Here is a 27,555-nt window from a genome sequence, read left to right as displayed (position 1 = left end):
CATACATTATTCTACTCTTAATAGAGAAAAAAATTCCATAATGAATTAATGAAATTTTTGCCACTACAGTAACAATTCAAGGTAAAATTATTTACTGTATCTTAGAAATGGAATTTGCCAAGTGGCCTTTTTTCCATCTTAAGGTTTGCAGCCCATAGTCTTTCTCTGGTACAACTTTACTGCCTATTAAAACTAGGCATTGAAAAAGTGGAAAGCCTTTCCTACAATGAAAGGCTTTATATAGCAATCTTACTCCGAAAGTAACTTTCTAAAGAAAGTCTGCAGAGATAGGTAGGAGGAAACACAGAGAGAAAGAAAGAAAGAAAGGGAGCAAGGAAAATAAACTGTAAAAGATTAAAAAAAGGGGTCTAGTATGAGGTCAGCAGCACTTAATTCGGTATTCCTTTGCATTAAGGACATTGGTGCAAAAAAAAGTGATGGCAGGCCATTGCCTTTTCAAACAGACTGTGAATCCATGCAGCTAATACAGTTTAGCAAATGTGGGTAGGACTAATTTGATGACAAAAATGTTAAGAGGAACCTAAATCCCTGGTTGATTAGGCTGTCCCAAGTCCTAAGAGGCCCCAAACCAGAAACAGGATCTACTAGTAGGGATCAGCGGAAATGTTGGTATCTGCAACCCTGAAACCATTTGTCTTTTAGTACTGGTCATGATTAAACTCTCTCTGACCCTCTGCCTTTCAGACTTTTGAGCTCTTAGCTGCCTGGTGCCAGCACATCCCCAGAAGGGGCTCATTCTTCATGAGGAAGGGCCATTCGAAATCGATAAACTAGCTATTACCCCAGCTCTCAGCCCTAAGGATATAGATGTGCCTACAAGAGCAGACTCCATCTTAAATGCACTGGTAACAGCTGCTTTTTGTTTCCTTGAATTTAAAGGAAACAGGCATAAGATGAAGTCCCTTTATGCAGCAATTGAAGCTATGACCTATTAGATATGAATCTTTTTTCAGCCTGAAGTGATTCAGACCTAGATATTTCTATTTCCTTAAAGATTTCCTAGCTCCTGGACAACAATGTCTGCCAATTTTACAATATGTGAAGAGCTTTAGAAATAGACATGAGCAATCCTTTTCTCCTCATTGGAGGCCTAGTTGCTAATCAAGACAATACTATTTTCTTTTGACCTCTTCCTGTCTCCTGGCTATTGACTCCCCAATGGTTTATGCCCAGGGGCATATCTCCAGCAGTAGAAGGTAGAGACAGCTTCCTTTCCCAGGCAGTTTACAACCCTGTAAAGAGAAGGTGGAAGAGGCAATTTAAATCTCCTTTGGTGGAAAGACCACAAATACCGGTCTTTATTTTGGATGAATAATTTTCCGGCTGTGTTCCAGAAGGTGTAACTTTCTAACTTCTTCATAAAAGAAGGGGACTAGATCCCTGCTCTCAAGGGAGGATTCCCAGCTCTGAACCCCAAGAAGGACCCATTCCTTTAGAGCGCTGATGTGTCTTGGTGAAGGATGGAGGAAGACACATCCGTCTTGTCCTGGGCAGCCTTTTTCACTGTTTGTGGTGCCCAACAGATTGTCTGCACTACGTGGGTGTTCCAGGCACCCTAAAGAAACTTTTGGGCTAACAACCAGACCTGCTAATGCTCAGCACGTGGTGGTTGTTGAGGGCAGCCTTTGATCTCTGTGGTCAGTTTTGGTCAAATGTCACATAAAACGAATGTTAAATTACCACAAAGACTTCTTCCCAGCCAAATTAAATGGAATTTCTGCTAGAATACATGTCTATTGTAAGCCCTCGTAAAGTAAGTTTAATCAAAAGCAATAATAATAATGTTAGGGAATCTTTATCTCACTGACAAGCACATTGGTCTGCTGAAGGACAGCATTATTTTACCAAGGCAATTAGAGCCTGCTGGTGCCCTGAGAAGTCTAATAAATAGGACATAGAACAAAGTGGTAGGAGAACTTCCTGGCTCTTTTATCAGTTTAACCCAAGTTTAGTTGAGTAGAATTTAATTTGAGTTAGGCACTAATCACTTTCTGTCTCATAGATACCTATAGTGTGAGACTACTTTCCTTTAATAAAATACTTTCAAATCTACCAATTAAGAGTATCATAGAAGCAAAATAAATTCAGCTCTAGTAATAACAAGACTTTCACTGTTGAAATGCCTTTCCCTAAAGAATCTTTTGGAATTTTGCAAGCATAAAGTTTTAATCACAGCACAATCAGAAAATTATTACTGAAACTGCTTTATGAAGAGTAGAAGAGGGGTGGAAATCAAGCCCAGGAAAGACAAAGTAACTTTCACAGTATCATGAAAACTTTAGCAAGTATTTGACAACTATGACTTAAATTTGCATCAAAAAAGTTGAATCTGTAAACCAGAATATTTTACTTCAAACAAATTTCACCAGAAAGTAGTCATATCACATTTATTCCGATCAGATATCTTTTTTATGTATCTTTGTTTCAAATCTCTGAAAACATCCAAATCTTCTTTATTGAGGTAAATTAGTACAGGGAAATGGAAGATTTAATCAGATTAAAGTCAATGACCCCTTGATCTTTAAAATAAGAAAAGCCACAACTCTTTCGCAGAACTATAGTTGAAATTCTACCAGCAAATCTGGATTTGCTGAAAGACAAGAAGTATCAGAGATGAAATCTTGCTCAAGGAAACACTGGAAAACCTATTAATTTCAGTAAGGTTAAGGTTTTGTTCTTTCAGTGGATTGCAGCAACATGTAAGAAGAGAGAGCTCAAAAGCTGTTCGTTTGTGATTAAAGTTAACTGAAAAATAAAAAACCTAAGGCAACTCAGGAGACAGCAAGACAGATGTAAGGGAATCTAAAAGCTGGAACAAGGTACAGGTAATGAACACTCTCCCTCATACACACAAATACACTGCCACACACAATCTGTAACTTCAGGAAAGATGTAATCACCTTTTAGTAATGGTTAAGGAAAGATTAAATCACCTTTTTCTCCATTTTCACACCTGCAACATTTTATAAATATAAATATAAATATATACTTGTATGGATACTTTTATATATATATATATGTACACACACAATATATATGTGGTGCTTGTAGCACACTTAATTACTTAGATTCCCTGAAATGTATTTTATAATTATGCTTTATATTCTTTGTATCCATACCTTCACATACATCTCTACCTGTGTAGGATGCTCACACACACACACCCCCACACACATGATGAACTTATGAATGTTTAGGGAACCACTGCCCAAGCTGCTGGCCCTGGACAGAGGCAGTGGCCTAATGAGATGTGCTACTGCTGTGTCGTCCTGACAAGATGTGCTGCACTGTGACAGCCAGTGGGTGCAGAAGGCAAAGGAGTCACTACTACTGCCATCCTGGCAAATAGAAGGGAGGGAAACAGAGTGCTGAATTCACTGAGGCACTGAGCCAGGGATGGGTGGATGGGAAAAGGAGGCAGAAAGCAGAGACAGGTATTATTGTTATAGGAGAAATAAAATATTTTTCTTTCTCATGTGCCTTAACCCTTTTGTCCGAGAGAACATGAAAGAATGCATTGCTCTGAAACAATTCTTTCAGCGGGAAGCACAGCAGCAGGCTGAATCCTCCAATCCTCAAGATTATTTACAGCATAAGATACATGAAACCTCTATATAAATAGCTGGAGATGGGAAATATGCCTTTAGATTTCTGGAAAAAGTCTTGCAAGGAAGAGAAGGCAGTTGCTCAGACTAGAATTCTGATGAAATATGTCATGAGAGAATTGGGTGAATTTACTCCCCATTAAGCAAACAAGTATGTTTATTGATATAGCTGATATGAATAGAAAGCTTTAGAGAGAAATGATTCTTAAATTCCAGTTTAGATTTCATTCATATTCTGTCCCTTTTTGCATTTTCAGTGTCAGCAATTATTATCAACTTCTTTTTTATTACCAGTCAGTTTCTTTCAAGTCTTCTGTTCATTAAGGTTTTGAGTTATGAATAAGACAAACATAATTGTTTTCAACCAGCTATTTCTAGTGGATTAATTTTAGTTGCCAATACAGATGTCTAAGATTTATGAGCATGTTTAAAAAAATAATAAAAAATTCTAGGAACATGTTATAATGAAGCCTTTTTAAGGCTTTTTTCTACATATCTTCTGTTTTATTTTCTCAGTTATTTAGGTTCCTAGGTCATGTTCAACACCTTAGCATCTGGTTTTGTTATTTATTGTTCTGAAATTTTGTTCTGCAATGCCAAAAGGAAAGATTAAAATGTAAGTAGAATTTGGTACAACAAATGAAGATAAAGACTATGAAGATCAGAGGAGTATTTTTAAAAATTGAGTTACTCTGGATTTTTAGAGGCGTAACTACATGTGCAGAATACTTTTTTATAGTTTCCAAGTAATTTAATATTAACTGGAAAATAGAGTTTTCAGATTCTCATCAAATAGTTAGAAAATTCCTTACAGTTTAAAGGCAGTTTTTCTGCTTGAAGCTGTTTGTTTGAATGCCAAGCAAGCATTTATTCAATGTTCATGGTGTAAGAATTTAAATAGAAAGTAAAAGATTACTTAACAGTACTTGTGTGCAATTGACAGATATTGGAATTTGACTGCACTCCGTGCTACTCAAAATGATAACAAATGAAATGTGTGCATCCAGAGAAACTGGTTTTGGAGGGATGAACTTGACTTGCTGATGAAAGTAAAATGAAATAAATTACACTCCAGCCTCTCTGAAACTGGCATATAATGCTGAACTGAACTGTAAGTATTTCACTAGGAGACTTCAAATAGGTTGTCTAAGATTTTTTTTTAATCCTAAATAGAGAAGAAAATACGATAATCTTCAGGAGACTTCTGGAAAGATACTTTAAATTGTCATTTTGTGCAAGGAAGCAAGACAGAGTTTTGCAGTGCTGATGTGTTGATAATATGATTATTCTAGCTGGATTTATTTTCCCTTTGGGATTTTACACCACTGTTTTATTTAACTGCCACATATAAGGAAAATTAGATAAAAAGGATAGCATGCAGGCAAACGCGGCACAGAATTTATCTTTGGAATGGATTGATTTACAAAATTTAAGAACAATAGAAACATTTCCACTGCTATAATTGTTTGAAATGAAGAGCAAATTTTTTTATTCCTTTTCCAAAATCCTTCAGTGATAACCTGTTCTCTGCTAGTGGAGGGAAAACTCAGATTTACTGGACAGAAGCTATAAACTATGGTGGAAATGACATTCTTATTTTCATTGGACAAGACGAATTGTGTCTTTTGCTTCCTCTTCTCTCTTAATAAACTGATTCTCAAATGATTTTGCATTTTGATGCATTGTGCATAAAACTATGTTATGATCTATGAAAGTTCAAAGAGACTTGATCAAAAAATGTTAAATTTTTTTCCATTATCAGTTTGTCAAGACAAAAATCTACCTTGAGAATGTTGAGTTTGTTAACATTTTCTCAGGGATGTTTTTTTGTCATATTTTAAACAAATTTTCAGGGAGGCCCAAAGCTACTTTAATGTCAGTGGACCTCATTAGGGACAGATTTGTTTGAAAGATTTCAATTTTGCCCTGAACAAAAAGGGAGCATCTCAATGTCACAAAAATTTGCAGAGGACAAAAAGTCATCCCAGCTATCAATTCATGGTTCCCTTAGTGGCTGGAAGATTTCTTCTGCTGTCAAGCCTGGCAGAGAGAGATATACACTGTCACATGCTGTCAGAATGGGATATGACAACAGCATCACATCCTTCTCATGAGCTGTACTACTGAATTACCTTCTAAAGGAAAGTAAGGGGGGAAGAAATGTATCTCACCTTGATACAGACATAGCCTGAGTAATCAGTAGTTTCTATCAGGAGACAATCCAGCAACTGTCGCTCTAGCAGCAAGCACCCACAGGAGTACCAGTGTCCCCTAAGCTTCCCAGTGTCCCCTAAGCTTTCAGGTAAGGGCACCTCAAAGGAGCTGCCTTAAAGAGCTTGTTCCTGAACATGCACACGTACAATGCTTCTGAGTCTCCTTATGGCTGTAACCTCAGACATCATGGTTCTACCAACAGATTGATCCACTCTCTTAACTGCCTCTCTCTTACTTTTTCCCTTCTACTGTTCCCTTTTCATCATTCTTCTGATCCTGTTTTCATCTTTACTCCTTTTCTTTTTGGGGCAATGTCAGACCCTTTTGATTTCTCAGAATTAGAAAAAACTAGGGAAATCTTTCAGCTCCAGCAACATACAAACCATTTAACTGAACTATCCAAATAACACTGCCAATACCTCTTTTCCTATCCTTTGTCATCATTTAGAGTTTATTATTTACTGTGCATTTACATATCTTAAGTTACATCAGCAGAAATTTGAGCATTCTTTATAGGGCCCAGCATGTTAATCCCACAATTATTTCATACATGGAAATTAGTGGAATAAAGACCTATGAGAAGACTGAGAGAAAAGGACTTGGAAGCATTGCATTTTTTTTCTTTGTGTACTGTTCCTCTGAGAAAGGGGAAAGATTATCAGTGGTCAGACAAGGAATGCTAAAGAACTGGAAGCCTTAAGACTTCGAGAGTATGCAGGAGAGACAGGATCTCCAGACTCACCCACAGTAAAGGTGGCAGAAGAGAGGCAGTTTCTTGATAGTTATTTTTCTGTTGAAGACATATTATATGTATGTCCTATTGTGCTATTTATTCTGTATTATTGAATCAGAATTGAAGAATCATGCCTTTGCTATGTTATTTACTACACAGAATTAATTTCCATGCCTACCAGTGTCTACACCAAGGGTGCTACTGTTACTTTCATGGAGTAATGGTGCAGGATGCATTACATCCCTGATATTTCATGTAGGCTCTTAATCTTTCATGCATTTTGTACCAGCCTCACTCTACTCATTCATTACTAGAGTTAGACCTCATTACCCCAGCAGCAGACACTCCAAATTAAAAATGACTGCAGGATCTAATCACTGACATTCTCAGGTGTAATCGTTATCCAGCTAATGAGCTAATCCCATTAATTTGGTTATAGCACTTTATTTTGCATACACTTTCTGGACCTGTGATTGTAGACTTTGTATATATTGCCATGCAAATAACTCATTTGGAGTAAGAGGCATTATGTTCTTCTGACTGTGATCAGCTCTGTCTGCTCCCAAACCCAGTTTCCTCACATTTCTCACAGATCTTCTGGAGGACTCTGGCTGCAGGTGACAGCACTGTGACCACAAAGATGCTCTGAATCAAGCTGCTTTTTCCCATGTTCCTCAGCATGATCCAGAGCCTGGATCTGGCCCAACATCTACCTGCTCCTGTTCTGATCTTTAGTGAGGTTCGATACTGGGCCTCACTTTTAATATGTTCATATATATATTTGTAAACTTTCAATAGGGGTATGTAATTGGGAATCACTGTTCTCAAACAATCCCTTTTGGTTGGCCACAGTATAAATATGACCACTAAACTATCAAGATGTCTATACTCCAAACTGGTCAAGTTATGATGCCACAAAAAGAAGCATAGTGAAACCACAGAATGATATAGAATATAACTATTATCAAACTGAGTACAACACACTAAAGTAATTCCTTCTGTAGCTGCCAAGGAGAAAAATCACTTAGATAAAGCAAAGAAAGGGAAGCTTAATAAATAAATGATACAGTGAATGCAATTCTTAGCCCTCTCCCTTTTAACTTTAATGGAAACATCTCCTATGGAGAATAATTCCAAACAGAGTCTTGGGATAGGGTAACAGAGACTTTTTCCCTAGGGCAAAAAGACAGGGGAAGAACAAATATGACATTCCTGGTCTTCATTGACCAGCACTTTGTCTTTTGCTTTGAAAGCTGTTGTTACTCCCTGAATAATAAGCCCCACTTTCTCTGTAATAAGGGTGGCAGACGTTTGTTATCGCGCATCATAAGTCTGAAGGTGTATTTCCGTGGTAAATACAGAGTATGAAACCCACTATTTAAATGTCATTCCCACAGCTCAACGAACATTCTGTCACTGTCATTTTAGCATCCTAATTACATGAACATTGTCCTTTGTGACTCTCACTGCAGATTTCCAATCAAAATGTCTGTGATGAGGGAAGCAGCATTATTGCAATCAAGCAGCTGAATAACATCTTTAAATAATCCTAGCTTGTTCAGCTTCCCAGCCCCTCTACAGAACACAGATATGAACAACTAGACATGGAAGGAAACTATACCTATGAACTGCTCTGGCTTAGACAGATATTGAGGAACAGTTAAATATGAATGAGAATTGCCAGACTTCAGTGCATCTCACTCCTGGGACCCTACAACATTGAAGGATGGTAAAGAAAGAGCAAAACCAATATAATTAATGCCTTTTAGTATCTTTCCTGTATGCTTCCATAGATACATATTAATTCATACACAAAAAAATTCCCACACCATAGACTTATTAAAAATGTTTTCACCATTGTTTTTGATTCAATTTCATGGTAAACCTAAATCTAGGAAGCCTGAGGTTCCTGGGTTCTGCAGCCCTGTGAATACACAAAGCTTCCATTTTCCAAAGGAGATACATTTCTAGGAATCACAGCTGTGCTGCAAAGCTTGAAAAAGTAATGTGTTCTACCCCAAAAACTAAAATGAAAAAATACAGTACTGATTGAAAAAAATCCTATTATGAGACTGTAGGAAAGCAGCTCCTGAGTTTCGCTGCTATTTCCAATAGAGTATAAAGAACTCACTGCAGATAACTCTTAATGTGGAAGGTTTGAAATAGTTTCGAAAAAATGCTCTTTCTTACCGTTTTTTTTCCCCCTCTTTTGATGCCCCATGAGTCTGGACCATGACTGCAGACTATTTTGTGTCTGGAGCAAAACTTCCGCTGGATACACTTGGCTGCAATGCTTCGTTAGGAACTGGTTTAACAATTGAGTAGACCCAGAGTGGAAAAATACTTGAGTAATACTCTCTGTGATTTGGAACTCATCAGAGGTGTAGAATGAATATGGTCTGAACAGGTCTATTACTGTTACAGAATAAGTAACACTTCTCTCTAATTCAGAGAAATTTTCCATTGATTAGATGCTCCTGTCCTGTTTTACTGCACGTTAAGGCTATGTTATTTAGCATGTGTGGTGAAGTATTTTCTTCACATTTTTATTTTTTTGTTTTTCTCCTAAAATGATCCATGAATTTTAGACTCCTATCCTCTGTTGACTTCTCTACCAGTGAGAACACTGGTAAAACAAAAACTCCTTCTTCCTTTTCCCAGGAATGGTATACACATTGCTGTTTGCACATTTGGTGAAGAAAGCAATGATTGGGGTTTGTCAGCCTTTCTTAAACTGCTGTCCTCACTCCTAAAATGTGAAGAAATATGAAGAATATGTTTATTTTGTGCAACTGTAAAAATATGTGGAACTTACATTCTTCTGGGGAAAGATGTTAAAGTTTCAGAACTACTTATGCTCTAAATAGCTAAAAGTGTCTGTTTCCTTATTCTCTTATTAAAAAAAAGAAAAAAGAAATTAGGATCCTTACAGAGCTCTCAGATCTAGAATCTGTTCTTGGGCAAAAACCTCCTCCTGAACTGTCAAAACTGTCTGTTCTGAATGGGACATTGATCTGCAGCAAGTCTTCCCAAATGCACATGGAGTCCCCATTCACATTTTAGTCTCTTCCACAGTTCTTTCTTACTACTTAATCAAGGTATCAGTTTTTAGCATTGCTCCCAAAGAATTGCTGACTGCTACAGCCGGGGTTTGGAAATGCTGGTATAGTATATATAGTATATATATATAGTATATATATATTTACATTACCTGTAAACAAACGTGTTTTTTTAAGAAAACAGGGAAGCATAATGACTGGTCTGTATTAAATTTTGCTGTAAATGTAATATTTGTTACATAAATAAAATCTCCCTCTACACCAAAATCGAGAGGTTTATTTCAGTGTAAACTTCTTTATGCTTTTAAAATATCATTTAATTCTTTTACATATACAACTGTACTTTAGGCTACCATAAAAGAGAAGCTGTGATGGCACTTCTGACAGAAATTAGAAATGAGAGTATCCTATTATAAGTTTGAGTGTTGATGACATTTTACCTGGTCTGCTTGAATGTTGAAAGAACTGATGGGGGACGCTGGCAAGTCAGATCTTATGCCTTGATTTAGTTTCCTCAAACATAAAATGGAGTTAAAGAGACTCACCTTCTTTGTACAGCATTCTGAAAGTAAGCACAGAAATTATCATGTAACTAATATTGTGTAACTGTTTCTCTTGTACTGACTGAAACCTCTGTTAAGTGAGTAATTGTGATCTGTGACACCTTTGGGCTTGCAAATCAGCACAGATGAGATTCAGCAGACTGGAAAAGCAAAAATCAAAAAGTGATCTATCAGATTACCTCCTAATCTCAGTGTCATGTCAAGTGCACAAAGGAGTTATAGTAATTGCAGAAGAAACTCTGATTTGCATCTCTGCAAATCCGGATCCCCTGATTATAGCTGCAATGTGTTTGCTTTCCAAGTAAGACCAAAATAAATCATTTTAGTTCAGATACCATGTGAGCACCAGCTGTAATTTACCTGAGCTGATGTACCCAACATTTCAGCATGGCTTTGGGTGGGCTGACTGCACTGATGCCCTGAAAAACAACACAGGGCAGAGCTGGCTCACTTCTTCAGTGTGGACAGATCCACTATGCAGCAAAGATCTTATACAGCATAGATATTGTAACAGTCCTTATGAATCACAATTCATTGGCACTTCTATTACTTTGCACAAAAGGGCAATGGGGTCAGAACTTTGCTCACAGGAGGCATGTACAGGTAATAATAATACTACATGGGTCTTGTGTGTAAAGGCTTTCCTGTTTGAAAGATTGTCATGCACTTTCTTTTATTGACACCAAGTTTTTTAAGTTGAGAAAATGCAATTTCTATTCTAGTATGACTTCAAAGCCTGGACAAAGCAGTTTTTAGTCTCAAGATGATATGAAGAAGGATAAAACTGACGGGCACAGAGGAAAAGCAGACTAGGCAAATATGCCCCAAGCTGATGTGCAGTACAGGTATTATTTTTATATTTTCTCTCCCTTTGTATACTGTATGTTTAAAGACTTAGTAGTAAAGTAGAATTAGCATTCTCTGTTCATCTATTCATTACTTTCAGAGATATTTCAAATGCTTTTTTAGCTGGCATGGATCTAAACCCAAAGAAATCAATAAGAAGAAGTAGACTGCAGCAGTTACATGTTAGAAAAAAGAAAAAATGTATTTATGGAGTTCTGTCCCATGGTAACTTCTTACTGCACTATCAGTGTAGTTATGCCATTGTAGCATGTTGCTATTAAAATTCATTAACAAATGTTATTTTTGAGAAGATTTAAGTGTTTAAAGGTATAAAAGTTTTTGGTTGTGGTGGACCCCACTATCTCTGAGGCAAAAGTTACCCCAAATTCCTTTTTCAGTTTTCTTCTGTCAGCTACTTCAAATTATTCCCCCAAAACACATTTTCCAATTCAGAGCTATCTTTTTAATGACAAATGAGTTATAGCAGTGATCACAGGTAATTATTTTTTTCTGTATCATAACTTTAATATGCTCATAGTAAGCTCACAATATTGTTTTATAAACTTAGTTATAAGGATAATAAGGATAAATGAATACTCATTTCTATTTTCTTTCAGAATCTCTTCTCTGTGGGAGCTAAAAAAAAAGTTAAAAAAAAGATGTTGTGACAATGAGAAGATTAAATATTAAGGGTCAGAAAGTGCTTCCATTTCTCTGCAAAGACATATATAAAATTAGCTTTTTAAAGCTTCTTACACAGTATTTTATAACGATGTTTTGCATAGTATTTTATAACTGTTTTACATGGAATATAAATAAATCACTTAATTTTTGACTAGTAATTTATTAAATATAAAGAGTCTTAATGAAATTAACTCTTTTACGCCGAAAAGATTTGTTAACTCTTACTATGTGAGTCTAATGATGATGGCCACATTAAATTCCTTGTTTAGTACATACTAATGGTTTTGAGAACAAGTGTAATTTCAGCTCTAGCTATGTGTTGCAGAATTCTACAAAGTCCCGCATCAAAACAGTAAGCTTGGTGAAATGCACTAGCATCCTATTTGTGGAAGGACTAAGGCTACAGTTTTTAAAAGCACCTGACATCCATATGCATTAGAAATCCATCACTGTTTTCAAAACCAACCTAGACATTTTATATTGGGACTTCAATCTTCCAAAATTTAGGCATATTTTGTAAGTTGGTTGTATAATCTACTTTCATATTAGAGGAGAGAGACTACTCAGTAAGTAATTCACGAAATAACTGTCTTGTAGGGAGACTAGATGCTTATTTCTTATTTCCTCTAGGGATATAGAGTTATTAATCCTCTTTTGGAGGCAAGTGGATGAAGTAGGGTCAGTTCTTTCTGGATTGGCAGGTGGGGAATGTAAGGAGCATATCTTAAATGCCGTTCTAGAAAATAGGAGAATCAAATCCAAATACCTTCTGTGTTTGATTTGGGCTTTTATCTTCCAGGGAAGAAACCTAACAACTAAGCTGCAAGCAGGAATTCAGAAATTAAGGTCTTTGTGCATCACAGGTGAGACTTAAATACTTGACTACTGTAACAGAATGTGATTCTCACCAGAACATTGTTGTTGTGGAGACAAGATCTTCCATCTGTGATGCATCCTAGAATACAGCAGCTTCATGTGACAGACTGCAGAAGGGGTAAATATCTGTTTTAAAATGAAACAAAACACATTTTAAGGATGTCTTGTGACATCATAAGTCAGCTACATGTCAATTAGATATCCTTCCTCTCCCTCTCCATGCTGACTTATGCGAAGTTCAGTCATGCTCCAAAAATTATGAGGGGGTTAGACATACTGTAGGGAAAACACATTTTGTTTTGACAATCCTAGGACGGTAATGAGATGTCCCTGGGCTTTTGGTAGCTCAGTCACAGTAGAAAGGTCTGTGGTTTCCTCAGAGCCAAGAAGCCAATAAGTGGACTTTTATGCTCAAGACTTCACTGACAATTTGGATGAAGAGGTCTCTAGAGACAGAAAGCCTACACGGAAACTGAGAGGGTAGAATGTCCCACAGGTGCCTAAACATTTGAACTTAAGAACATGAAGTAGTTGTGTAAGTCCTCTTCAATGAGAGTTTGACTTTCTAGGCTCTATATGAAATATTTGCATAAGTGCCCATAGGTCAAATGTTTTACTTTTATGTCAGAACCTAAAATTCAAATAATACACCAGGGGGAATTTACTAAAGTTTCTGGGTATTATATTAAGCAATTAACATTCCTACCTTCAAATTTTGCCCTTTTTATGCCTTGTACTTGCTTTTGAAAATGAGAGTTTAGAAATTGATTGATAACATACTGTGAAAAACTACCCTCCCATTTCACTAGAAAAATGAGAAGTTTTGTTGGTTCAAACAGTGAATTAATTTTCATAACAACAGGTTTGCCTATAAAGAAGAAATAAAGAAGGAGAGTGTAAATGCTAGTCTTTTAGGGCTTTGACATGTTTGAAAACAGAAACCAATTAAACCCCTATATTTGCTAATCTTTGTCTTAATAAGGTTGCTGTGGGTGTTATTGGCTGTTTATACCATGAAAACATGGAGAAGCAGCATGATTATTTTCAGATTTGTGTTTAGATATTTTACCATTATAAACGCATGAGAAAACCTGCTTGAATCCATTCAATATAGAAATCAGCAAACAGTTTTAAAAAGGAGAGAAGGTAATTAACTTCACTTCTTAATGATGCTGCTAATTTAAACTATGCAAGACATGTATAATGAGTGAGAGAAATGTTGCAGAAAAAACCTGTTCTTCGGTTAAAAAACCAAAATGGGAATCACCAGAGTTTGAATCTATTTGCACATCTTCAGCAGACTTACTCTGTGGCCTTAACCAAAGTATTTAATTATTGTGGCCTGTAGTTTTCTATAAAATGGAAATGAGACTCAACTTGCTGAGAGGTTGTGGGCCTTAATTGTTTAGTATTTATATCTTCCAGGAGAATACAGATAGAATTGCAGAGTATGATGAATGATTAATATTCTTTTGCTATTACCAAGCACTGATATTTTTGCCCAGCTATTTTATCATACAAAAATCTTTACTTTTTATAGCTCTGTATCCAATAACTACCCTGACTGAAATGTATTAAGCAACAAATGTAAAGTCCTTCTCATGTCTCTTAAATGTAATTAATGCCCAAATTACTCTCAGAAGCAGTGGAGAGCAATGATGTTCAAGTCTACCCCCATTGCCTGTACCTGCCAGTTCCACAGAAGGATGACTAAAGAGTATCTTCCAGATAAAATATATTTACCAAAATTTAATAGTTTAAAACCCTCCAAATCAGCACAGAACTTATTGTCTGCAGGCTTAGCATGCAGGTCCTAGAGAATGGAAAAACCCCACAACTTTCTGCTTCTGATCGAGCTGGTGAATGCGTTTGTGGGCAACAGAGAAATTAGTTTTGCAGGTTCCTGAAGCACAGGTCTGGCCTACACAGCTACTGAATCTGGGTACCCCAGACAGAATATTAAGCAAAGTAGTTACCATATCAAGCGGTAGTTACAAGAAAAAGGCTGTACATGTGCCAAATGCAAATTGATGTTGATAAATTGTTCAGAGAAATTACAGAGTAATATTTGTGATGAACAATTACTGCTATTTTGAATCAACAAGTAATTGCAAACAAATATCTTTAAAACTTTCCTACATAGTTCAATAGAAAGAGGTTATTGCTCTTTTAAATGAAAATATTTTCTTATCATTATTGGCCTTACTTCGTGAATTATTACTTTGGATTGGGGTGTACTGACAAAGGTTTTCAACATCATTAAATATCTGATGCAGATGAGCAAGTGGAACTTCCCACCTGATTTATTTGTCAGCATAAACTAGGAGAGGGTGCAGGTATCCTTTCTGGTTATAAAAAAACATTTTATCTTGTGTGGAGAAAATTCTAATGCTTTCACACAAAATATGTAACAAAATAAAAAAGCCAGGGGATTAGAATACTTTCCTATCTACATTTATTCCTGCTCTGTGGAATTTGCATAGATCTATTCTCATGAACAGTTGTGTAAAAGGCAATGACATCAGAAACATTCTATACCTTGTCTGTAGACTAAGTTGAACTATAGATCCTGGACTGTTATAAACAGGGTGCTGTACAGTGTATATAGAACTCTTGTCTGTATATGTCTTCTCTACCTTCTTTCAAAACAAAGATCTCAAGGGCAGTGTCACTACCTAGGATGTTGCAGACTGGGAAAAGCTTTTTATTTGAAAACTACGAGCACCAGCCCAGGATATAAGCTCTGTCATGCCATTACAAACACAAAATGAATCAAACAAACAGAAAAAACCCAACAGAAAATAAAATCTGTCCACAATAAATACAGATCCAAAAATGGTTTATGAAAGCATTGTGGTCAAGAAAATAACACAGTAAAATAATTAGAAAATATGGAAAAAAGATTGCTGTTTAGTTATTTACTTATTTGTTTACTATTTTAAATGATAATTTAATCTTTGTAATTTAAAATGGCATTAGTAACTTGCAGAACTATAAATAAGTTTTAGAAAATGGCATTAGTAACTTGCAGAACTATAAATAAGTTTTAGTGTGATGAAGGAAAGCAGTCTTTTCAGGACAGAATCATAATGTCTTCTATCAGGCTTGAAAAGAATTGAACATTTGTCAGTATGACTGGTCTTAAATTCACAGAAAATAATACAGGGATGCAAAAAGTACAATTTCATATTATTGAATGACAGCTATGGACATCACAGCCATTGGGCATGACAAGTGAAAATGACAGATCTAAACCATGTAGTAAGTATGTTAAATAATGTTTTGAGCAAAGTAGGAGTGCAAACTAAATCTCCCCACTATTTATAACTTACAGGTAAAAAGATTTGCAATGCCCTTAGAAGGAAAAGATGCAGATATTTTAAACCAATATGATTATATTTTTAATGTGTCAAATACATTTACAACCCTGGAATACATTTGCAATCTATCAGATTAATCTAACTATATCAGTGTCAGATGTGATTTGAAGAAACAGAAGGAAGAAATGCAATTAGAATATCAAAAAGGCACAATATGTTGATTCTTTTTTGCATTCCTTCTGTCCAAATTTCCCATGTGTTTGTCACACCCCTCCAGTCTGACCTCAAAGATAAACAATCAAACATGCAAAACATGAGGTTTCTTATTTAGTACTCATAGCCTTTTCCCCCCTCTCCTAGCTATTTCAAACCCATTAAATATTTCAGTTGTAGTTTAGGTATTTTCAGACTTAAAGACAAGAGTTTATTGCTTTTTAAATGTGAAAAAATAATTTGATTTTTATCTGGTTCATACACTAAAAGATTTCTCTTAGTTCACTGTCATTGACTTTCTCAGTAAAATGCCTCTTGATTAGCCTCTGGTTTTCTCTGGAGTATGCCAAATTCTCCTTCAAAGCTGGGTCAAAGCCTTTTGAATATTCCCAGCTTGCTGGTGTGTAGGGCAAAGATTTCAACTGAGTGTTGTGGCTTGCATTAAGACTGTCTGGTGTGCTAAGGATACAGCTAGGCCTGCGCCAAACACACAGCAAGCTTTGGAGTACAGCTGCAGGGGATAACCACCATGCTGCACACCCTTACCTTCAAGCAGCTGAAGAACACTTGGCTTAAAGCATTCATCAGGTGTGTGCTTAAAAGGCCAAAGTTGTACTTCAGGAATACATACTAATTTAAAAAGGAATTAGCAGCTACTTGCTACAGTGAGATTTCCCAGTGAGAGGCTCTCCTGGATGCTCTGGGCAGTTTCTTACACAAAATATTGAAAATGAATAGCAGCACAAAACCTTTTAACTCCCTACACTTACCAAAGGCATTTTTTCCCACTCTCTCTCCTCCAATAGACTTTTTTTTTCAGTGTTTCTGTTTACCCCCTCAGGGAAATCAAAAGTGAGTGTGTGTCTTTGTTCTTTTTTTTGCTCCATCTGATATCACATTAGCTCTGAGTCACCTGCATTCTCCCGAGCTCTCAGTCTGATCTTGTCTAGGAATTGTACTCATTAACTCAGCTGAAACAACAGTTTACAAAGAAATCACTACCATAATGTACAGAGTACAGAGTCAAGGTCAGGTTGCTTAACATTTGCATTTGTTCAGCTGTTTTTGAATTTCCTTCTGCAAATGTGAGCTTGGGGACTGAGTGAGCAAGCTCAATGCTCTTAGAGATCATAAATGGAATAATTAGATGTAAGGTTCTTGCATCTGCAAAACTGGGTTTTCAGCTTTTAAATTTTTTCCTTGCTGTTGTTTTAAAGACTTTTTTTTAAAATGTTAGCTACTATGAATAGAAAAGATAATGTTAGAGTGTATTACATTATCTGAGAAATACTTAAATACATGTAAATGGTAGCTGTGCTATAAAACCTGTGGAAAATAGTAAAGTTAAACTGCAAATGGAAGTTGTCATTTCCTGATGCTTCTAATCTATGATATATATCACCATAAAAATTGTCAGTTTTTCTCAAATTGAAAATCTGATGTACTTTTTTTTGTATACAATACATTTTATTATTCAGTGGAATTTGCTTTACACTTTTGTGTTAGGAGTGATGTCTTGCTTATGTAATAGATGATGGATGGAGACTATCTCACAACTGAGTTGATTTGGGTCATCAGGTAGCTCAAACTTTTTAAATATTTTGCAAAACTATATGACCACAGAACCTACTTCTTTAAAAAGATGTAGTTTAACTGGTTGATGTAACACTTTGTTGTAGTTTCTAAAATATTACAGTAATAACATATCTTATGTCAAGTTCCTGGAGGGCTCCATCAAAACAAAAATTTGAGTTTGTATTATGAACATTCTCTTACAGGTGAAAAATTTGCCACAAGAAATATTTTGCCTGAGCCAAGATACAGTAAATGATGCCAGCAAAGGAGGACAAGAATGGTAAGACAAAAATAGCAGAAGTAAGATCATGCATTTAAGTATGCAGGTCTCAATGGCTTTAGAAAGCTTAAAGTAGATATGTATCAGCCATCTTATTTGCTAGTGAATTCATACAAGAGTGCTTTCTTTCTTTTTTGGTCTTGTTTTACTTTTCTTTCCATAGTTGTTAATAGCAAGATCAACTTGAGGAGCCTATTGTAGCATTAAAGGGCAACCTAGAGGGAACTTGAAAGGTGAAAGCTACCACAGCAGCTAAATGAATAAAGATGGACGTGTTCCAAGGTGAGTACAATGGCAAAAACATAAAGGCTGACTCTGATGTAGTAGGAAACAGGAGAATGAGATAGAGCTTCAGAACAGAAGCAGGACTGGCATATCAAGACATGGCTATTTTGGCAGCTGTATTTTATACGAGCAGAGGAGTGCAGTGTGGAGCCTGGTTAAAAACCTAAGGGAGCTGATGAGGGCTTTAGCAGCAACAAAAGAAAACACAGTGTAAGCTCATCTGAAGGAACTACGTGGCCTTATCATGGTGATAAAGGCAATGGAAAAGGAGGAACTGAAAATTTTCTCTTGCAAGGTAAGGCATCACTGTTTTTCATAATGTTTGGATTGTCTGAACAATCTGCAAGTACTGCCTCATGGCAATCAAGTCTAATGGTGGGAAGGGATGGAATATCTGGTTAAGAAAAATACAGAGTATTCCTATGTCCACACACTAAGTCAATGTTCTTATTGCTGATCCTCATTTTATTCCATTTCTTTCCTGTGTACTTTACAACCATTCTATACAGCAAATATTTCCCAGAATGGTCTTCAGTCTCTCCAGACTGATTTCTGTTTTCTTGGTGCTTGCTGAATGCCCTGAGTGATCTGAAATCTTTAAATCAAATTGCATTATTTATTAGCTCTTTGAGTAGACAACTAACTCTACACTTAGCCTCTGAAATGTTAGACCCTGAGCGGATGCTGTCCTGGCTGGCACAGAGGCCAGCATCGTCTTCTCTTTCCCCTTTTGAGTGTGGCTACCACAATTAAGGTGTTGTCCCCTTGATCCTTTTAAAGAAGAGACCTTTTCTACAGGATACGTCCTCTTAAAGCACAGGTGAGGAGGGAGGTCTATAACATGCATTTATACTCTACAAGTAGAAGCCAGGAGGCACGTATGGCCAATAACAGGGATGCTGTTTGCATGAATTATGTTTCAATAATTGCATTGCTCCTGAGTTAAATAATTTCCTTACCCATTTTTCCATTATCTTTTCTCCATTAAATTACAAGTATGATATCAAAGTGCAAAATAGCCCTAAGATTGCCCTGGCATACTACAATACTTTCCCAAACTGAAAGATTCCATCCCAGATAATACTCACAAATCATCTTTCCATTCTGCAAGCACTCTCTTCACTTTTAACATTAATCATCTTAAACACTTTTTGAAATAAATCCTGCACAGGTGTTAGGAGCAATTTCCTCTGCTCTGAACTCATATGCACCTTCTATGCATTTATGTAGGCAGCAGTGACCACTTTTTTCTGGCTTTTCTGGCATAGTAGAATTATGCCTTTTCTTATAATCCAAATCTTGTGGCAATTTTTGTACATTTTTTCTAGTGAAAGGAAATTAGAGAAGGGGAGAATACAGTGCTCAGTGTCACTTGTCTTAAGAACTAGAAAAGTGTTCAGGCAGCTACAGTTTAATGCTGCAATGCCTAAAACTTCCACACTTGGAACTGAGGGTAGTGTTTGCACTGAGGAGTGCACTGTGCTACTGACAAGTGGAGCACTAGGAGTCAGAATAGTTATAGTTGCCTTAGAACACTCATCTTCAAAACAGAAGCAGCCACCTGTGAAGCTTAGATGCTATCTTGAATTTAGACTTGGAAATTATTACTTTTTCCATTTGAACCTTCTAAATGTTCACACTTAAACTAAGCAGAATTACTCATAAGCTTAGCCTTGAGCACAGATAAAGTATTTGGATGGCCATGGACACAAAGTAAAATATACGATACTTAATAATAAAAGTGGCATTTTCCAGAGTTCCGGTCTGGGTTAGTACACACTTTTCTCCCTTTCCTGCCAATTCATGTATACAACCAGCAGGGCTACTTTGGTTCAAAATGACAAGGTCCCTAGCTGCTACTGATCTGCTGGGAAAGCCCTCTTCTCTTTTGGAAAGAACTTTGCAAATCTTGCAAGCCTTTTTAAACTTTCTCCAGCTTAATCCAAGAAAGCCTATTTGTTATTGATCTTTACACTAGGTAAGTTGTCCTCATGGGAATCAGGCAGCATGATACTTTCTAGAAAGGAACTAGTCTCTTGAAACCTGAAAGCCTTCCTACATTAAAGTGCTGCTTGTTGATAATTTCTTTCTTGGTTCACATATACACAAAAATACCAGTAAGCGTCTAAATATAATTGAAAAATGGATTTGCTGGTGTTCCATTACAAAGAGGTACAAAATACTACATAATTGTCTTTATTAAGAGCTAAAATGTTTCATAACTATTTAACATTTTATCTCCTTTTTCTGACTGTAAATTCAGCTCATATAAAAAATAAAGTAATTAAAAAAATATTAAAGCTAATGTCTAGTCTTTTTATAATACAAATCTGCTGCTTCAACCTCAAGTAGTTTCTCTTCCTGAATTGTTAGGGTGATTGACAGTCAATCCACTTTGTTCATCAAAAGGCTTGAGAAAGCCATTTCCACCACAAGTTCTTCTCTGTTACTTTTAAAACATCAGATAACTTTATCTTTATAGATGAAATGGTATTCAGCATATCTCATGGGGGTTTTTTGTGTGTTTGTTATCCATGAGTTATCTTAATTGGAGTTTTTTCTTTGTCAGATTTCTGCCTCTTTTTCATTGTCGCAATCTAATCAGATCCTGGTGGGTTTTTTTTCCCTAGAAGAGACTTTTTGCCATTTCTGTTAGTTGATGACATAATTTTTTTTGCACTATTTCTTATGCTTTTATCCAACTAGCTATGTTATAAATCTATTCTGCTCAAAAAAGGGGCAGTTATTGACCTACTTCAAGATACAAAATAGATTTTAACATAATTTGCAATACAAGCCAAACATTTTGTATTAATCTAGAATCACTCTGTGTTTCTCCAAAATTCAGAATATTTTAACGATGTGGGAATTCCTTATTGTACTAAATTTCTAAAGTAACTATAAAAATCATTTACATTCATGCATGTCAGTAATTCTACTGAGCTGTTACTCATATGTAAAGAGCTAAGCACATGCAAAAACTCCTATTTCACAGGAATAATTTTAAGATAATGATCATCTTTGGGTAGTTATTTAGAGAATATTGTACTGAAGCAATTTGGATTCAAGTGCCCTATTTTTGGTTTGAAAAAGGCATATGCACATGATTCCTCACACCTACATATGAGTACTAAAATTTTTGGCACCTCAATCTAAAAAAAAGGGAACATTACCTTAGACAGCTGTAATGTGGGACAATAACATAGTAGCTTGGCAAATAGATTAAAAAAAAAAAAAAGTGATATTCTTCTGGAAGTTCTACTTGATTGAAAAGTTCATGATCAATTCCCAAATCAAGACTTGTATTTTCCCCAGCATATATGTCTGTATCCTGTGTCCTTTGGAGACACTGTAGCTATGTGTAGGTAAATACGAGAGAGAGCAGAACAGGCTTAATAAAAGTCAACAACAGATTTGTTTGAATAAGGATTACACGATCAGGTTATTTACTAGCAGGCTGGCAAGTATCCAAGGTTAGACAAGTCCTTAGAGGGAAAGAATACACAAAGAATGAAGACAAGCTGAGATTTAGGGTAAAAATATTTTAGAATTTGAGAACAAGTCTTGGGAATATATAGCAACTTCATATTTTTACTGCATTTCTGCAGTGCTACACAGTACAAGCCTGACCTTTGTAGGCCCTAGAATTTCCATCTGTATGTATTAGGGTAAACTATGTGCCTCGGGGTTATCCCTTGCTCACTCTTTCCAGTTATTATTCCTAAAACTGACACACATGAGTAGGCAATATTAGAACTAGCACAAGATAAGTGACTTTTTGCTGCATTTCCCCCTCATCCACTTAAGAAGATTAAGTGATGTAACATAGATTTTATATGCAGAAGACTTCTCTTCCAGAGAATTATAAAATATTTAAATGCATTTATATAGAATTTTTCTCTGAAGTGAAATGCCCTTTATGTTGCAAATGGGCAGTTCTAACCAGCTCATGTTTGTCCTTTTGTTGGTGTGTCTTTCACATAGGAGTGATTTATGCCACCAAAAGAGTGTTACAGCTAGTGCAGAATTGAACATTTATCTACTCAAAATAGTTGCATTGCAAAAATGGTATTTTTTTCTCTGCACAGGAATTAGAATATCCAACCACTATGAAAAAGAACCTGTGCAGTTGTCCTACCGACACTACTGCACTACCAAAGAAGGCGTTATTGCCTTATAAAAGAATCTAAATTTAAATACAGGAATCTAATGGGTAAGGGAGACTATCCACAACTAAAACAAAAACCAAATCATCAAAAAACCCACAATGAAGTGTACCCTAATCTTTTGGGCAAAGAACTGCATTGGTATTTCATTTTCATCTGGTAACAGAGGATGGGAAAAGGAATAGTGAAGGAAATCAAATAAATACATGAACCACTTTACACTTAAAATATTTTTTTAAAAATTATCAACTCACTTTTAAAATTGCAAAATAATGAAGACATCAGTTACAAGAACTAACAGTAAACATCCCTATGATTCAGGTTTGTAATCCCACCTATAAACATCTTTCTCTGTGTCTACCAACTCCTTCCAAGACAGAATGCTTAGTTTTAAATAAAATAATGAAATACATTTTTAAAAAAATGTAGTTTGTTATAGATAATCTCTTCTGTTAGTTTATAGATAATCTGTTATTTTATAGATAATCTCTTCATAGATTTAAACTCACAAGTATTCATGATATTCAACTGTTAAGCTGCAAATTAACCATCTAAAGTGTTCGGCAGAGGCACAAAATGTTGGTTTGGACCTCCTTGTCGTCACACCACTTGAGTCTCATTATCTTCATAAACCAAGATTATCCCTTTACACTTGGGCCAGAAGTTAAGAGAAAGTTACAAACCAAAACCAAAAAGTCTAATTTCACTAGCACCAGTGTGTATTTTCCCACAGACTTGAGTGAGAAAAAGTTTTGTCTTATCTACTAAACTATCTGCTACCATTAAGCTACTGAGAATTGATCAGATGGAAATAAATCACTGCAGAGACTAAGCATGGTCAGAATCAACCCTGTGACAACCATTGCCCTATCTTCAACAAAGTTCTTAACAATATGAAAGGCTCCTTTTCTTGGAAGTGGAGCTGTTAATTTTTTCTCAGTGATCCAAAGCTTGCAAGAGTAAATGGCTTGCCTGACTTAAATTAGTTTTTGCATGAATTTCTGTGTAATGACTATGGTTCAAAAAAAAAAAAAAAATCAAAAGCCATATTGTGAGCAATTCTTGTGTGGAAGCACAACATGAAGGTGCTTGGCTCTTCAGTATCATATTTCTTCTCTTTAGTACCATATTCCTTTTTTTTCTTCAGACTTAGTCTTTTATTTTATCTTTAGCAAATACAAGTCAAGAACAATATGGAGACCAGATTAACATAATTTTCATTGCTTTCTCTAAAAACTGTTAAACAGTGAGACTGAGGGTTTTCACGCACGCTTTAGATTATTGGCACATTTATGCTCTGGCACTAGAAAGATGGATGCACCTGCTTGCTCTTTTGCATTGCAAAGTGCCCCCTTGATTTTAGTGACTTAAACCAAGCCTCTGGGCATGCCTTTGCAGGATCAAAGCTTAGCTGCTTCAAACTTCAAGCTTTAGGCCTGACATACCTAGGTCAAATTTCTGTTTTAATTATCTCTTTCCGTAATTGTTTTTGTTAAGTGCTGTGTTCTTTGTCCTATCTTCCATAATTAAATTTGTAGTTCAAACCTGTACTTATTTAGCAATTTATCAAAATAAAACTGAAGCCAGCTATGCTGTTTTTGACAAAAAACACAGAATAAATAAAGCAGGTAACATTTTTTTCAGGAAAAATAAAGTCAAACCAACAGGTCAGGTAGAAATTTATGAAAACTGAGACTTATTTAAACACACACACATAAGAAATCTTAGAATGAGACTGAAAAGACAAAATTTTTTCTTGAAGATTAGGTGCCTATGAATTGCACAAACAAAGATTGCCCAGATTTTTCAATTTAAAGCATAAAATAGCTATTTCTCAAAGCCTGAAATAGCTCTATAACTGGACATAAAATAAATAATGGAGTGACACACAGGGAAAAAGTTTCAATTTTTCTCTTTTACAGAGTTTTAAAGTGCAGGCAACCCAATGAGACTTATGCGCTTTATATTTCAAATTATTTGCATGAATCTTACCACATGACTCTCTTGTCTCTGAAGATTTTTCTTCCTTTCACTTAGCTCTATGTGCATTCATATCATACTGGTTTGCTGGCTCAAAAAGTAATGTCTTTAAAACTGACTTTCTGATTTGGGAGTTCTGCTTTGTAGATAGAAGGCAAAGTAGTCACTTTATGTCAAGCACTCATGAATCAGTCTGACCAGGCCTGTCTAGGGTGGAGCTTAAGCTGCTGATTGGCTACAGATCGAAGTGAGCTTTATTGGATGATATAGCATCTAATAGGTTAGAAATCACCAGTTTATGGAATGGCTACAATAATAGAAAGTGGACTGATCTTGTCTTTGTTTATTCTAATCAGCCTTCAACTTGATTATTTACCTAGAAAACATTATGCACAAGAGAGACAGTCTTTGTGCTTTTTACTCTGGCTATCATAAATGACATGGCCTTGAGTGTTTGGAAGTTGACTTTTGGGTCACTGCTTTACTTCTTTTTTTTGTCTTCAGAATGTGGTCAAAAATCCTGAGTGATGGTACTGATTGCTGTTGATTTATCCAATTTTTCTTCTGGAGTAAGTGAGCAAAGTACTTGATATTCTTCCTCAGGTCTTGCCTCTTGTCTCCTGGCTTTGGTCAACTAAAGACTCTTCCAGATGGTGAATAATCATAAGGAAAGACAATAAATGATAATCAGAGAAAAATATGAGCAGACTGAGGCTGAATGGGAGCAGTGTGGTTTCCTGTCCCTAATGATCTTCCAGCTATGCTCCACATGCTGGAACTATCTGATCGTCCACAATATTCTTATCCTATTGTTGCTATCTTCCTGGTACTGAAATTAGCATAACTTTTTTCCTCCAGTAGCTCTACTGACTACCAATTGAACACAACTAAAGACATTTACTTTATAATTTATCTGTGCAACTGTGCTGTCTTATAATTTATTTCGAACTGTGCATTATCATCTCTATTATAAAATGCAATATGGAGGAAAACTTGTGCTGTTACTGAAGAATTTAGTTGGGCAGCTACTATTAACATAAGTAGAAGTCAAACAACTTGATCCTTTTAAAGTTTGTTGGCATTTAAATACTTAAATATTCTAAAAATTGTGTAAGAAAACAGGATGCTTCCAATCAAAGTCCATGTCAAAAACTTACCCTATGTGTTTACCTGCTTCACCCCCATAAAGCGAAAGTAACTTCCTTCTTTAACAGTTTTGTACTACTGGCCAAAAAGTCTTCATTTTTCCTTTAGTATAACAGAGCCTTTATTTTTGCCATTCACTGAGAATTTTCAAACTTTTGTGATGAGTGAGGCAAGGTGTTTTGAGTAAACAAGTATGTGATCATACATTTGAAGCTATAACACACACATTCACATGAGGGTAGACTGATACTGGCAAACAACCTTGACTCTGACACTTCCCAGCTCAGTGTTTTGGTTTTCCGACCCAAGTAACATTCTTCAATCCATTTTTTTGGGTGAAGAATTGGTTTATGTGAATTAACATTTGTAGAAAGTGTGATTCAAATAAAGAAAGGAAGAGTCTTAACTAAATTCAAGTGTTGCACAACTTGCCAAAGAATGTGAATTCCTTGTGCATCAAGTAGACTAAGCAACTTTTCCTACTTTGCTTTCAGAAAGCATTGACTTTAAATCATCATGTTACTCTATATCTTTCTGGGCTTCTGAGGCAACTCCTCTGCTCTTAATCATGGCATGTAATTATTTATCTTCCTTGCAGGTAAGATTATCTACAGTTATCTATATCTCCAGTCTGCAGGTTAAAGAAGTAACTTCATTGAATTTCCAAGTCAATCTACAGTAGATCAGCATTTGAGCACTGTAGTTTAAAAACAGGACAATAGCAACTTTGGAGGGATTCTTATATGTCATTACTCAGCTACACTAGTTTTTTTTGTAGAAGAAAGACTTTCTGGTGAAACTTTTCTGAAGTAAAAATTATACTCCTAAAAATGTCTGTGGAAACTAGATCCTAGGAATCATATAATCTTCCATTTCTTTTTCAGTTCTGCCATTGTATCTATCTGCCTTGAGGGAGCTGAGACCTTTTCTGATAAGAAATCCTTGCTCAGTTCTCATCACTTAGCCCAGATAGATGGATATGAGCTCAATACAAGTTCATCAGCTGTGAACAGTATGAATAGGATGGGATTTTTTTTCACTGCTACAATTCTGAGATTACATTTAAACCTACGGCTTTCTTACTAAAACAAAGTAGGAAAACAAAGGCCCACAGGCAATTGCACATATAAACCCAAGCTACTGGGTCATAAAAAGATGACATATTTACCATAATTTTAACACAGTGTGAAACAAGCAGCAGATATTGGTCTCAGTGAACAAAGCTCCATCTTTTTCTTAGCATCTGGACCTGTAAATTTCTAAAGCAACAATGCCATAATGAAGACAAAGGTGCCTGCCATCTGTTCTGTTTTATGAAGATTATCTGTTGCCCTTGTGATTTTGGAAAGTTTCCAGTAAATATTCCAGCAAATTTGAACATAGAAATAGTCAGGTATGGGGCATATGACCATTATTGTGTCTGATGTGCTATAAAACATGAAGCAATGAGGAAACACAAAGGAGAAGATCAAAATGGAGCACCAAACATAAGGGAACAAATGTTAAAAGATATAAAGGATTTTTGATTTTTAAAAAATTTTTCACTAAAAATTAACAATGCTATGCCTAAAAAAAAGCAGTAATTAGGCTGTGATTTCAAACACTTAAAAGCAGTCAATAGGCTGTTGAACTCCTCATTGACTGCATAGAGGTCCCTGGTGGCTTTATGAGAAACTGTTCTGTCTGAGAGGAGCTCAGGTGACTGTGAGGTGTAGAACTTGTGACAAAGATGAAAATATACTGATGGAATATACAAAATGGATGGCAGCAAGCAGCTCTAAAAGAGGAGTACAAGAATGACACTTAAAACTAGGAAGAAATTATTGTAAAATCATTAAGTCTGGAAGAAGAATTGACAACATATGACTTCTATTTCATTTTGTGAGTCAATGCATAAAATTTAGCTTTACTGTATTTGAGTGCTTGAGGATGTCCTGTCGTCACTATGGACAAATGAAGTACACTTCCTGTCATCTGCTCATATTTGCA

The 27,555-nt window shown here is 35.9% G+C and overlaps 1 protein-coding gene across 6 annotated transcripts in view; it reads right to left on the bottom strand.

The window, feature by feature from the left end:
* Positions 1-27,555, bottom strand: part of FUT9 (fucosyltransferase 9) — a 101,554-nt gene that overhangs the window by 17,607 nt on the left and 56,392 nt on the right. For 2 of the 6 annotated variants that reach the window (XM_048298217.1, XM_048298218.1), the window contains exon 2: positions 12,634-12,727. The exons of 3 other annotated variants lie outside the window; for them this stretch is intronic. In XM_048298217.1, the coding sequence (XP_048154174.1) occupies positions 12,634-12,700 (67 nt within the window). In that variant the 5' untranslated portion in view covers positions 12,701-12,727. Of the gene's footprint in view, positions 1-10,072; positions 10,195-12,633; positions 12,728-27,555 lie in introns of those variants that run through there. One more of the 6 variants, XM_048298219.1, reaches the window with a different exon arrangement.

The sequence above is a fragment of the Corvus hawaiiensis genome, chromosome 3 (assembly GCF_020740725.1).
Source record: "Corvus hawaiiensis isolate bCorHaw1 chromosome 3, bCorHaw1.pri.cur, whole genome shotgun sequence".
In the NCBI taxonomy this organism is placed as follows: Eukaryota; Metazoa; Chordata; class Aves; order Passeriformes; family Corvidae; genus Corvus; species Corvus hawaiiensis.
Note: the sequence above shows the minus strand (reverse complement) of the source record. Positions and strands in the feature narration are given on the sequence as shown.